Below are 14,089 nucleotides of genomic sequence, written 5' to 3'. Positions count from 1 at the left end.
ATTTGCAGAAAAAATGAAACAAGATCTATACCTCACACCATACACAAAAACTAACTCCAGATGGATCAAAGACTTAAATGTGAAACCTGAAACTATAAAATTACTCAAATAAAATATAGGGGCAGATTTAGGGATCCTTATATACAGCATAAATAGACTATCAAGCATAACCCAAAATGCACAAACAGTAGACGATAAACTAGATGAATGGGACCATCTAAAAATTAAATTTTTATGTGCTTCTAAAGACTTCTCCAAAAGAGTAAAAAAGATAACCTACAGATTGGGAAAAATAGTATTTGGCAATGGCATATCTGATAAGGGACTTATCTCTAAAATTTATAGAAAACTCCAACACCTCAACAACAAAAAGACAAATAATCCAATGAAAAAGGGGCCGAAGACATGAATAGATTTTTCACCAAAGAGGATATTCAGGCGGCCAACAAACATATGAAGAAATGTTCACGATCATTAGCCATCAGAGAGATGCAAATATGAAAATAAAAATGAGACACCATCTTGCCACTAGTTACCAACTAATGCAATGCACTGCCGTGGAGTCAGATCCAACTCATAGAGTTGGTCTATGTGTCTGTCATTGTACCAGTACCGGGCAGTTTTGACTACTGTGGCTATGGAGTAGGTTTTGAGATCCGGCAGTGTGAGACCTCCTACTTTGTTCTTCTTCTAAGTGCTTTGCTTATCCAAGGTCTCTTTCCTTTCTATACCGAGGAAGAGGAAGACATAGGCAGGTGAATGGGAGGTACAGACAACAAGGATGAACCCTTTTGGATATACCGTACTGCATTGTCAGTGACGGCAAACTTTGATATACAGGTGGATAGATGGGTGGACAGACTGAACGAGTAAGTATGTCTATGCAGGGGGGAGTGTGCCCAAGACCATGTATAGGGTTGGCAAACAATGTTTCTACAAATGTATTTGTATGTCTTGTAAGAATTTCCAGGTATATAGTAGAGATGACAGGAGCTCTGGTAGCATAGTGCCTGAGGCACTTAACTGCTCACCAGAAGGCTGGCGGTTCAAACCCACCAGCCACTCCTAGGAAGGAAGGTTGGGCAGTTCTACTTCCGTAGTGGCTGCCTCGGAAACCCAAGGAGGGGTCACTATGAGTCGGGGCTGACTCCATGGCAAACAACAACAACAACAGTAGAGCTGACAAGGGACAAGGTTGTAGTCACTTCTTGGCCACAGACCTGCAGGGAGGGAGTAGTTGAACCTGTAATCACAGGGGACATCAAGCTCAACTGGCTAACATACTACACAAAAACATTGTTCCACATCCTACTTTGGCGAGTAGCAAATGGGATCTTAAAAGCTTGCAAGCGACCATTTAGATGCAATGATGGGTCTCTCCTCATCCAGAGCAAAGAAGAATGAAGGAAACCAAAGACGCATGGAAACAACTAGTCCAAGGAACTGCTACACTATGTGACCTCATAGCTTATGACTATGACACCAGAGCTAGACAGTGGTGCCCAGCTACCACTGTCAACCACTTGGCGGGGGACCTATGTAGGAGATCCTGGATAGAGTGGGAGAACAATGTGGAACAAAACCCAAAATAACAAAAAAAAAAAAAGGGACCAAGTTTGCTGGTCTGACAGAACTTGGTGGAACCCCTGAGACTATGGCCCCTAGCTGCCCTTCAGTTCTGGAATTGAATCCATTCCTGTGGCTTCGAGCCAAACAGAAAACAAACATATGAGCTGCACATTTACATGAGGTAGTTACACTCCTTGGACAGATTAATCATGGGAGAATAGAAGGGCTGTGTATGTACAGGGAGACAGCTTAGGGGGCAGAAGTGCATGGGAGGGAAAGACAGAGGGAAGAGGTAGCTATAGGGAGGAAGTGGGAGAAGAGCTGTTGCACTGTGGGAAATTGCAGTCAATGTCATGAGACAAAGTTTATGTGAGCTGCAGTATGGAAAATTAATTTGCTCTGTAAACAGTCACCCAAATCACAACAAACATTTAAAAGAAATTTAGTGTATTTTATAATTTTTTAAATTTCCTCTCTATATTTTTTTTCAAGTAAACACACATAAATAAAAATGTTTTTTTCTATTCTATACTGCTGCAAAAAAAGAGAGATGAGAACTGAACTAATTATTGGTAATAACAACTTTTCATCATAAGATTGATTTAACAAATTCATTTATCCACTAACATTAAAAACAGGAACCTGCATTTGCTTCCAGTGAGTGAGCAGAGAGGTTCAACATGGACTCATCTTACTATCAAATTCATTTCACCACTTTAAAGAAAAAAAAAAAAGCAAATAACTGGCTACGTCTTAAAGATTTCGAGCAGGTTTCTAAGCAATTATTATTTGAAATAGTTGCTCACAAGCCATACAATTTAGTCCAAAAATTACACCTGGATTCTACAACATGAACATGACTATCATGAAAAGCACAGAGACAAGTGGACTAATATTAGATTGAGAAGGATAATAATCCTCAGCTAATAGTTCTTTGGGAGCTCTGGTAGCATAGTGGCTAAATCACTTGACTGCTAACCTGAAGGCTGGCAGTTCAAACCCACCAGCCACTCCTCGGAAGGAAAGTTGGGCAATCCTACTTCCGTAGTGATACTGCCTCGGAAACCCAAGGAGGGGTCGCTATGAGTCGGGGCCGACTCGATGGCACATAACAACAACAACAACAATAGTTCTTTTGAAAATTCTGAATAAGGTATCAATCCCAAAGCAATCTAATTCAAATCACAGGATTCTGATAGGAATATTTTACATGAGAACAAATGACAAACTCATTTTCAATGATTCTACTAATCAAGACTTCTTAACTGAGATCAAACAACATTAGGGTATTTTTAGATAAAAAGTTACGTTGAAGTTAAATCCTGGATGACTAGGAAGACACCTGTAACTATCCAATAGACTATGACTCGCCAGAGCGTCCCAGGGTTAGAAGACGGATTATCTAAGAAGGGCATAATGAGGCAACAGGGGGGTTCCCCAGCATTTACTTACAGGAGAATCTCACAGATCCTGTGACCTTTTTGTCCCATAGAATCCAGATACTTAAGACACTTTTTTCTTAGGTCTATCACCTATAATGGAAGAATACAACAATCAGAAACGTCTTAACTGTAACAGAAATAAAATTTTCATTTCTAAGAACAAAAACATCTTTTTAAAAAATCAATAAATGTATCAAGATGAATGGCTAAGATAGTTTTGTTTTTTTTTTTTTAAAAAGCAAAGTTAGAAATCATCACAGATGATAGAAGTTTTATTTGTACAAAATTATGTATTTCTATCTCTAAAGAAGGGCCTGGAAACTTACTCACTGGAAACTCACTCTTCCCAGTGTGATAGGATTTTGTTTTGTTTTGTTTTCTTCTTTATACCTTTACTCTTCTGTCATCTATTAAAACTCTATCATCTCATAAACAAAACTAAATAAATAATCCATATGTGTACTAAAACCCTTTCCTACTGAGAATGAAAGCTCCTTAAGGACAGGGACTGTGTCTTTTACCTCCCTAAATCGCTCCACTCTGGAACCAAGATAGAACTCTGCAGAGTATGCCTCTAACATCCACCATCGGCCCTTCTCTAACACAGAAGAGGAGCCTTCATTGTGCAAGAAAACAATTCTTACCCATAGTCCCCCAATTAACTCTCTCAACTCACCACCAGACTCCAATGTACCTTCCGATGAATAGGCACCAGAATAAGGTCTTGTTCAAAGAGATTTACCCCTTTGGTCCATCTTTTCACTGCTTGGTAACCCCCAGACCTTAATTTGGGATAGAAGAAAGTACTAAATGCATGAAGTGCTGGATAGCCTTGCTTTTTATTTCTTTCCACCAGAAGATTCATGTAAAAATTTATGACCTGTAAAACACCAAGAGAGTAAAAGTCAGAACATGGCAAGGAAATGATTGAAACTAAATATTCACTTGAATTAGGTTGAATTAGACGAGGGTAAAAAGACTGGGAAGAGAAGAAAGCAAAGGACAAGCGAAAAGAACTCTGTATGGCAGAAGGTGGAGGGGAAAAGAGCAATTAAGCAAAATGGGAGGGGTTAAGAAGGAATAAAATTATACTTTTGAGGGATATAAGTAATACTTAAGAGAGCCAAGAGCAAACATATGGGTATATGGGTGGACAGATGGGTGGACACGCTGAACTACTAGGTATGTCTATGCAGGGAGAACTGTGCCCAAGACCATGTATAGGGTTGGCAGACAATCGTTCTACAAGTGGATTGTTATGTTCTGTAAGAATTCCCAGGTATATAGTAGAGCTGACAAGGGACAAGGTTGTAGTTACTTCTTTGTCACAGCCAGCTACCCAGAGGGAGTGAGTAGTTGGATCTGTGGGCTCAGGACCATAGTCGCAGGGGAGATCAAGCTCAATTGGCATAACACACTACATAAAACACTGTTCCACCTCCTACTTTGGCAAGTAGCAACTAGGATCTTAAAAGCTTGCAAGCAGCCATCTAGATGCAACAATGAGTCTCTCCTTATCCAGAGCAAAGAAGAATGAAGAAAACCAAAGATTCACAGAAACAATTAATCCAAGCCATTGGTACACCATGCAATCCTCACCCTATACGACTATGAGACCAGAAGACCTAGATGGTGCCTGGCTACCACTGCCATCCACTTGGAAGGGGATCTATGTAGGAGATCCTGGATAGAGTGGGAGAACAATGTGGAATAAAACTCAAAATCATTTGAAAAACAAAAAAAAAGGGACCAGGTTTGCTGGTCTGATAGAGCCTGATGAAACCACTGAGCCTATGGCCCCTAGCTGTCCTTCAGGTCTGGAATTGAACCCACTCCTGTGGCTTCCAGCCAAACAAAAGACAGGCATATGGGCTGAACATTTACCTCAGGTAGATACACTCCTTGGAGAGAACAATCATGGGAGAATAGAGGGCGGTTTATGCACAAGGAGACAGCTCAGAGGTGAGGAGTGCATAGAGGGATGGACATAGGAAAGAGGTAACTATAGGGAGGAAGAGGGAGGGGAGCTGTTGCATTGGGGTAAATCGTAGTCAATGTCTTGAGACAAAGTATATGTGAACTGCTGTATGGAAAGTGAATTTGTTCTGTAAAATTTCACCCAAATCACAATTTAAAAAAAAAAAAGAGAAAGCTAAGAGGGGTCCCACAGGAAAGTCTGTAAAATACTGACAAGGTATATGAAATTGCATTTAGCAGACAAAAAACATGTATAAATTCTAACTGGAAGTGAGTTTTACTATATATAAATTATAGTTCATTATTTATAAATTAAGTAGAAAGAAAGACACTAAAACATTAATATTTTGTTATTTTTTAGTACTTATGAATGGTATTACTCTTTTCCACTTTTCTTGTATAGTCTAAATTTTCTACAATAACTATATTCTATTTGTAACAGGGGAACTCTGGTAGCGTAGTGCCTAAGGCACTTGACTGCTAACCAGAAGGCCAGCGGTTCAAACCCACCAGCCACTCCTCAGAAGGAAGATGGGGCAATCTACTTGTGTAATGATACTGCTTCGGAAACCCAAGGAGGGGTCGCTATGAGTTGGGTCCGAATCAAGGGCACATAACAACAACAACATTTGTAACAGGAAACAAAACATTCAATGGGTTTAGTCAGGGGGGACTGGAGCCTCAATGGGGCAGGCTGTTTGAGATCAGCTGGTAATCTGAAGGTTGAAGATTTGAACCCACCCTCAGCTCTGCAGAAGAAAAGTTGAACAAATTGCTTATGTTAAGATTACAGCCCAAAAAATGCTTCAGCGCAGTTCTGCTCTGTAACACGTGGTGACTTGAGAGCAACAGGTTTGGATTTTTTTATTTTAGTCATGGATGTGTGTGTGCAAAGGGAATAAATACAGGAACTGAGCAGTTAAGGAAAGGACCAATTGGAAAAAAGGCAAAAAGGACTAAGAGCTACTACATCATAGATTCTTGTTATTTTTGGTGATGGGAAAAGTGGTACCAAATGTGAGCGTAGAGAGAACAGTACGACCAAAGTAAATGACACTGCTGAGAAGTACTCATGAGAAAAGGCTGTCTGTACTAAAAAATCTGACATACATAAGAAGGTAAGAATTCCAAAAGAGATCAAAAACCAAGGCTAGGATCACATACAGATGTGTATAGGCATACATGAATATGGGTTAGGTACAAGTGTATACATATGTGAGAACAGACAGAAATGTCTATATACACAAGTAAATACAGATATGTGTGTGCAGACATATATATATATATATATATATATATATATACACAATGAATATGCAACTACAGACACTCCTCAGATATAACCAAACACCTTCTGAGACTGGTTTTCTGAGGTTGAAAGCTTAGAATCACAGTGTCATGGGTCAACTCAGTCAACTGGCATAACACAGTTCACAAAGTTCATGCTCTGCATCCTAATGAAGTGAGTAGCACCTGCGGTCTTAAAAACTTGCCAGCAGGCATCTAAAATACAACCACTGCTCTCTACTCATCAGGAGCAAAGGGGTAAGAAAGTAACCAACATCTCAAGAGAAGATATAAGTCTACAAGGCTGATAGTCTACATAAGCCATGAACTCAACTATCCTGAGACCAGAAGAACTAGATGGTGTTTTGTTACTACCACTGATGGCTCTGACTGAAGTCACAACAGATGATCTTGGTTGGAATGGGAGAAAAATGCAGAACAAAACTCGAATTCTTAAAAGGCCAAACCAACTGGACCACAACTCCCTGAGACTACTGCCCTGAGACACTTTTTAAACTTTGAGCCAAAACTATCTTAAGATACCTTTTAGCAGAAAAGCAGAGTGACACATAAAATAAAGGATATTACCAGTTTGGTCTGTGCTCTACTAAAAAACTATCTGCATGAGTCCAACAGGCCAACATTTAATCCATACCAAAATGAGAAGATAAGAGAGTAGGGAAACTAGAATACTGGAAATGGAACAACCAGAACACAATTAAAGAGAATCATGACACAATATGAAAAATGTAACAATGTCATTGATCAATTTGTGTCGAAACTGTCAAATGGGAACTGATCTTGCTGGATAAACTTTCTCCAAAAACTCAATACAATTTTATTTTTTTAAAAAAAGAACTAAGAGCGATCTTTTGCTAAATATGTAAGGATACAAGATGGCAAATTAAATTAAATAACTTTTTGCAGTTATCACTCCAGTGAACTAAAGAAAAAGATACATATAGTGTACATATCACAACCGATAAATCCTTTCATTACTGAACAGGTTAAAATGGCTCCTATAAGAATTCAAATAAAGTATCATTTGCTGCTTCCTTCCATTCATCGGATGCACCCAGGGTTTATAAATATGTTAGTGAAGACCTGTGATGAAGTTAAATAGAAATACAGTAAATGTCTACACATCATGACTGGCAAAGTGAAAAAAAAGACAACTTACTTCATCATTGAGCCAGTGATAGTTCCTCAAGGTCTGGATGTCACCACGAGTAATTCGCAATTTGAAAGCATTACTAAGGATCTCATCCTGCGAGCCATGGCCTAGGGCATTACTGATTTCTTTTTCCATGTCCTGAATTAGAAAGCCCAGAGGATGCTAATTTAATACCAAACCACTAGATATTAAAAGTCTGAAACTGAAAAATGCTTCACATCTATGAGAAAAATACCCTATCAGAGACCTACTAAATTGAAGTATGAAAATATTTAAACTTAGATTACTAAGCAGTCTTAAAAAACCATTGGAAAAAAATAGGTTCAATTATTAGCTTCTAGAAACAATAAATTAGAAATAATATTTATATTTAAAGTGCAACCTAATTATTCACTCCCATTTATTAAGTACTAGCATTGAGTCAAATGTGGTGCTGAATTCTTTAAGCACATCATTTAATCCTTACTTTTGGGGAAAGTAACACTGCCATTTTATGGAAAAGAAAACCAAAGCTCAGAGAAAATTCAAGTTATATGGTCAAAATCATATAATTATTAAAAGTCAGAGTTAAGATTTGAACTCACATGTGTCAGATTTCCTAGCCTTTGGTCCTTTCACATTACTAAAATCCTTATTTACCTCCCAAACTCAACTTTTATTTAAAAACATCAAAATAATAAAATTAGGACATCTAAAAGGTTGTATTACTGATTTTTGACACAAAGAGAAAAAGGAAACAGGCAGACAAAGGCAGCAGTCTACTAGCAACTGTATTCTTGTTCAATCAATGGCTTCATTATTCTTAGAATTAGGCAGATATGTGTATGCACAGGGAAATAGCTCAGGAGGCAGGAGTGCATGAAGGAAAGGACACAGGGAAGAGGTAACTATGGGGAGGATGTGAAATGGGAGCTGTTGCACTGTGGGAAATTATAGTCAATGTCATGAGACAAAGTGTATGTAAGCCGCTTTATGGAAAGTGAATTTGCTTTGTAAACTTTCACCCAAATCACAATTAAAATAAAAAAAGAAGATGATGATTTAGGCAGATAAATGTATATTTAAGTGACAAAAATGAAATCTGTTAAGTCTCATAGAAATGATTTTTCTACAACTACCTGAATACTGCTTTCCCCACTGCATAGAGTTTGGGTATTTTACGGAACTCTCTCTCCACCTGCATACCCAACACAGAGTAGGTGCTTAAGAGATATTCACCAATGAGGACTCCTACCACACAACTAAGGCAACGATGGAAAAGGAGCCAAGATGTGGGCTACATATTTAACATAAGAATTTTTAACTACCTTCGTTTCCTTGTTTTCTATAAGTTTTTACTATCTTCAAAAGCAATAATCAATGACAAGAACATTTTGATAAACCATAACCACATAGAAAAACTGCAATGAACTTGTTCCTAATACCAAAGCCATATATGTAATTCAACCTATTTGAAGGTTAGGAAATACTCTAAAAGAACTCACCATATGCCATGATGCATGACAATTATGTCTACTCACATATGCAGAAAAGAAAGTGATCTCTCAGGCCACCTTCATGGATCACTAATGATCAGTGCAGCCAAAGTGACTGAACAGACCTTGACCCTGATTTTTTTCATACACCGATCTTTAGCTATGTCAGCCTGGAGAAAGCGCTCAAAATAAAATATTCATTCAAGGCTAGAGTAACTGAGGTTATTTAAAAACATGCCTCTTACTCTGATCAGCACAAGGGACAGTACCTCTGTAAGTTCAAGGAGATCGTCTGTCCTTCTGTCTCTCTCTTTGCCTGAGCAATTCTTTTCTTTCGTCTCAAGTACTGACATTTTCCTCCTGAATAAGCCATTGCTTCCACTGCCCAGGCGGAGTCGGGCTGACACTTCCTCGGATAGGTCAGGCTCCAGCTGATGTCCCCTCCTCTGATCAAAAGAGTTTCTATATTCTATTGACATGTTTGATACTTGCACACATAAACATAAATTACACATGAAATAAACGGTGTCATTATCTTGAAAGAAAAGAGAATTCACAATTCCCCCAAATACAGGAACAAAAAGTAGCTCAAGACATGAGGCTCACAGGACAAATAAATTACAAACCTACCAAAAGAACACTCATCACTTTCCCTGAAGGTATCAAGAAAAGTATTTTCAGTTCTCCCACCCCAATTAAAAGCAGTATGATTAAAAGGCATTTTGAGAAAATTTAAAAAGCAAAAATATGACCCACAATCCCACTGCTAAGAAGAAACCACTGTTATGCTTAAACTAAATAAACTTCTTCTATTTTGTTAATATAGATATATATACAAGGTGGCTATCTCTACAGAAGTTGACCGCCCAATCTTCCTTCCCAGGAATGGCTGGTGGGTTTGAACTGCCAGCCTTCTGGTTAACGGTCAATGACTTAGGCACTATGCCACCAGAGCTCACATATAACACACACACACACACACACACACAGAGTAGAAAAGATACAATATGCTAATAAACCACTTTATTAACTTTTGTAAAATGAACACCTATATAGTGTAACCACCATTCAGGTCAACAAATAGAATTCTGCCAGCACTCCAAAAACCCTAAGAAGACCCTTCCCTATCTTAATGCTAACTAATCCTAAATACTGCATTTAAGTCATTTAGTATGCAAACTATTATAAAATTAAGAAATTTATTTAGAAAGAGAATTTTGCACTAGAACCACATTAGTCTCATCATGCTTCGCCAGTCCTCTTTGCTCAAGTTTACTGCCTGGTATTCTGGTCCGAGGAAACGAGCAGCTGCTGGCTCTCCCTTTGGTCCCAGACAGCAGTCTTTGAGCTCAGCAATGATGGAAGCAGGATGCAGGCTCCACAGCTAGGCTCCAAATATCCCCACTCTATCTGCTCTCTACTTTTACTCCACAAGTGATAAACACTAGACACAAAAGGCACCACTCTGAACCACTGGTAATAAGGAACATCAGAGAAGGAAAAGCCTTGACTTAGCCTTAAGATAATTCTTACCAAGAGGTCCAGTAAGAGAAGACAAATTTGTAGTGCCTCTAAATATTTTATTTCTATGGATCTACAATGTTCAATGACCTAAAACTTCAAGCTTAGAATTAATTTAGCAATATTTCTTTGGGTATGGAATGCTTAGCTAAACACTTTGCCACTGTTATTAAAATGTTTGCGTTGCTATGAAGATCACTGGAACATTTCTTATTCCAATACTTACACAGGAAATGTAGAATCCAGTTCACCACTTAAGAGTGCAATTTTCAAGTAAATCTGAAACCTGGACTTCGAAAACAAAGTTCTGAATATATCGTATCTTTCCCTTCCCTGCTAACTAGAAACCTATAATTTAAAAAAAAAAAAAAAAAACTCTAATTAAAGCCATTCAACAGGGATAAGGGTTGAGATGGAGAAAACTTGGTCTCTCTGACTTTAATTTATAAACCAAGTCACTCCTACATGGAGGTCAAAATCCAGCAGAAAGTTTTATAATTTCAATGTCTGCTGCTTTTCAAAGAAAACAATGGAATTGAAAATGAAAGTAATATATATCATCTTTCTTATTTTTCACAGGCACCAAAATTTTAGCGTAAGTCAGGGGAAGAGTAAAGGAGAAAATTTAACCAGGGTTTCCACTTACACCTTCATTTTCAACTCTAAGGCCAACTATCTTCTCGGGATCGGAAATTTTCCCCTTTGAACATCTGAGGGAAAAAAATTAACAGAGATTATTAACTTTTGCTTGGTAATTTCAGCCTGGTACATGTTAGACTAGTCTTAGAAATAAGATTTAAAATTTTTAAACAAAAATTGACTTAAATTTATATAATCCTCTAAACAGGGGATTGGCAAATGTTTTCTAAAAGGATCAGATAGTAAATACTTTAGATTTTGCAGGCCTTACAATCTTCTCAACTCTGCCATTGAAATGTGAAAGCACCCAAAGACAATATGTAAATGAAAAGCATGACAATGTCCCAATAAAACTTTATTCATAAAAACAGGCAGGCAGGCAAGATTTGGGCCACATGTCCTAGTTTACTCATCCCTGCTCTAAACTACCACCCCAAATCCCAAAGCACGCAGAAATGCCTTAACTATTCCTATACTGGGAGCTCTAGTAGCATAGTGCCTAAGGCACTTGACTGCTAACCAGAAGGCTGGCAGTTCAAACCCACCAGCCACTCCTCGGAAGGAAGGTTGGGCAATCTACTTTCATAGTGATACTGTCTCAGAAACCCAAGGAGGGGTCGCTATGAGTCGGGTCCGACTCGAGGGCACATAACAACAACAACATTCTTATACAAGGATACTGATCACTAAAGATGCCCATCCTACCCACACTTATGTAAAAGGTGACTGCTTCCTCCAAACCATGATGCCTACAAGGAAGTGACACCTTCCCAGGCCTCGGCAGGCATGTGATGCAGAGCTACTTATATACCTACATACTTGTATATAGTTACTTATATATATAATTTATTTAAAAAATAAATTAGAATAAACTGAACCATGTACCTCTTCTCACTTCTCATTGAACACAGAGGTCCCCTTGTTTCAACAACTCTATCTGTGAGGATGGTAAAGAAAAGATTAAAAAAGATTTATTTTATTACAAATTTTTTCCTCTACTGATCAATCATATAGGAAGAATTTCAACTTAGTTTCTAAAGTAACAAGACATTCCTTTACATTGAAATCATAAATTTCTTTGTTCTTGCTCTTTAAATATAATCTTTCGTGTAAATTGATATCTGCTCATTTGGTAAGCTGTCATTTAGTGGAGAATTATAAGAAAATTAATTTTAGGGTGACAAATATTTGCTACCACACAGGTGACTAGGAATGATAATCAAGAAGTATTTTCTGACTCTACTTCTTCTTCAGGGTTGTGCGTCAAGGTTGTATCCTTTCCCTACACTTATTCAATCTATATGCTGAGCAAACAATCCGAGAAGCTGGACTATATGAAGAAAAACATGGCATCAGAATTGGAGGAAGAATCATTAACAACCTGAGATATGCAGACGATACAACTTTGCTTGCTGAAAGTGAGGATGACTTAAGGCACCTACTGATGAAGGTTGAAGAATACAGTCTGCAGTATGGATTACACCTCAATATAAAGAAAACAAAAATCCTCACAACTGGACCAATGAGCAGCATCACAATAAATGGAGAGAAGATTGAGGTTGTCAACGAATTCACGTTGCTTGGTTCTACAATCGATGCCAATGGAAGCAGCAGTCAGGACATTAGATGATGTGTAGTGTTGGGAAAGTCAACCGCAAAGGAACTTTTCAAGTGCTGAGGAGCAAGGATGTCTCCTTGAGGACTAAGGTGTGCCTGACACAAGCCATGATATTTCCAATCACCTTGTATGCACTTGAGAGCTGGACAATGAATAAGGAAGACCAAAGAAGAGTTGATGCTTTTGAGTTGTGGTGCTGGCGAAGAATGCTGAAAGTACCATGGACTGTTAAAAGAACTAACAGATCTGTCTTGGAGGAAGTGCACCCAAAATGCTCCTTGGAAGCGGGAATGGCCAGCCTTCATCTCACCTATTTTGGTCATGTTGTCAGAAGGGACCATTCCTTGGAGAAGGATGTCACGCTCGAAAGGGTGGAGGGTCGACGAAAGAAGGGGAGGCCTTCAATGAGATGGATTGACACGGTGGCTGCGATGATGGGCTCAAGTATAGCAGGGATCGTGAAGCTGGTGCGGGATTGGGCAGTGTTTCGTTCTGCTGTGCATGGGGTCGCTATGAGTTGGAAACGACTCAACGGCACCTAACAACAACAACAACTTCATCTTCAAAGAGCTTTTTTCCTAAATTCCTGGCAATGGACAAGCTCATGTTAATGACTTGATGTTTAAAAATGTTTTAAAAGTTGGTAAACCATCTTTTCACCAGTATGCCATTTTTCAATTTCACATATACTCTCGAACACAAACTAAAGTCAATATGTTAAAACAAGGCTGAATGGTAACTCACACTGTTTTGGAACAAACTGAGTTGTTTTGACTCCATGATTTGGCTCTTCCCCCCAGCCTCTGGTCTTTAACGTGTCCATCTGATTTCTTGGAGAACTTAAGAGATAAAAAAAAAAGGAGGATGATTAGATATAAAATCAAAGTCTACCATCTTCATTACCTCTATTTGGCAAGCATCTACCGAACTGGAGATACTGATGATCCTGTGTGATAGTTAAGTTTGTGTGTCAACTTGGCTGGGCAGCTGGATATAGTATTCCCCATGATGAGACTGCCAACCAACTCTATGGGGGAATCTACTGTGAGCAGCTGAGTAGCTGCAGTAGGAATGTGGTCTGTGAGAAGCCTTTGGGAATGGTCTCTAGCTTATGGCACGCTTGAATGCTGCATGTAGCCGAGTCATTGTTCAGCAGCCTGCCATGTTCTGCTGACCTTGGGACTTTTAATGAACTTGAATTTAATGGCCTGCCATGTGGTTTGGTGATATCAAGACCATGACTTTTAACTTGTCAACCTTGGGTTTGTCAGCCTCAGCAGTGAGCAGCTGAGTGAAGAAAAGCCTCCAGGTTCAGTGGGCCGGGAGCAGGAGGCAGAGCTGAAACCCAAAGTTAAGGAGATTTCACCCAGCCCCTAGAGCCTGGCAC

General features: G+C 38.8%; 1 protein-coding gene across 1 annotated transcript in view; it reads right to left on the bottom strand.

Annotated features, from left to right (window-relative positions):
* The window catches only part of SENP2 (SUMO specific peptidase 2), a 56,245-nt gene that overhangs the window by 10,242 nt on the left and 31,914 nt on the right, over positions 1 to 14,089 (bottom strand). The window contains exons 8-14 of the mRNA XM_007935965.2: positions 13,447 to 13,541; positions 11,970 to 12,021; positions 11,092 to 11,155; positions 9,194 to 9,370; positions 7,456 to 7,587; positions 3,688 to 3,891; positions 3,022 to 3,101 (exon numbers count right to left, since the gene is read on the bottom strand). Of these exons, the coding sequence (XP_007934156.1) occupies positions 3,022 to 3,101; positions 3,688 to 3,891; positions 7,456 to 7,587; positions 9,194 to 9,370; positions 11,092 to 11,155; positions 11,970 to 12,021; positions 13,447 to 13,541 (804 nt within the window). The remainder of the gene's footprint in view (positions 1 to 3,021; positions 3,102 to 3,687; positions 3,892 to 7,455; positions 7,588 to 9,193; positions 9,371 to 11,091; positions 11,156 to 11,969; positions 12,022 to 13,446; positions 13,542 to 14,089) is intronic.

Source organism: Orycteropus afer, unplaced genomic scaffold (genome assembly GCF_000298275.1).
Source record: "Orycteropus afer afer isolate SDZICR_OR568_19922 unplaced genomic scaffold, OryAfe1.0 scaffold00032, whole genome shotgun sequence".
Lineage (NCBI taxonomy): Eukaryota > Metazoa > Chordata > Mammalia > Tubulidentata > Orycteropodidae > Orycteropus > Orycteropus afer.
Note: the sequence above shows the minus strand (reverse complement) of the source record. Positions and strands in the feature narration are given on the sequence as shown.